Raw genomic sequence first — 279 nt, 5'->3', positions numbered from 1 at the left:
TGCTGGCCCGGCCGGCTGGGGCTCTGCCCTCCCACCGTGACCACCTCACACCCCAGTTGACCCCAGCACCTACCAGCTCCTCGTTGTTCAAGGTGCTCGAGGCCAGCGCGGACGTGATTCCCGCTTTCCTGGACTGGACCAGGGACTGTGGGAAAGAAACACAATTCCCAAATCTGGCAGAGCGTGGGCTGTCCCTCCCGCACACCTTTGGGGTCCCAGTGGCTGTAAAACACCTGGGACGGACCCCCACCCCAAACAGGGTGCAGTGGCACTGGAACC

At 63.4% G+C, this 279-nt stretch overlaps 1 protein-coding gene across 1 annotated transcript in view; it reads right to left on the bottom strand.

Annotated features, from left to right (window-relative positions):
- Positions 1-145, bottom strand: part of LOC104167430 (protein unc-13 homolog A-like) — a gene marked incomplete at both ends in the record, with an annotated part of 3252 nt that extends 3107 nt beyond the window's left edge. Inside the window, one exon of the mRNA XM_009707681.1 lies at positions 74-145. Coding sequence (XP_009705983.1) covers positions 74-145 — 72 coding nt within the window. The remainder of the gene's footprint in view (positions 1-73) is intronic.
- Positions 146-279: the final 134 nt, after the last annotated feature.

Source organism: Cariama cristata, unplaced genomic scaffold, assembly GCF_000690535.1.
Source record: "Cariama cristata isolate BGI_N322 unplaced genomic scaffold, ASM69053v1 scaffold35719, whole genome shotgun sequence".
In the NCBI taxonomy this organism is placed as follows: Eukaryota; Metazoa; Chordata; class Aves; order Cariamiformes; family Cariamidae; genus Cariama; species Cariama cristata.
The sequence above is the reverse complement of the archived record's forward strand: the minus strand, read 5'-3'. Positions and strand labels throughout refer to the sequence as shown.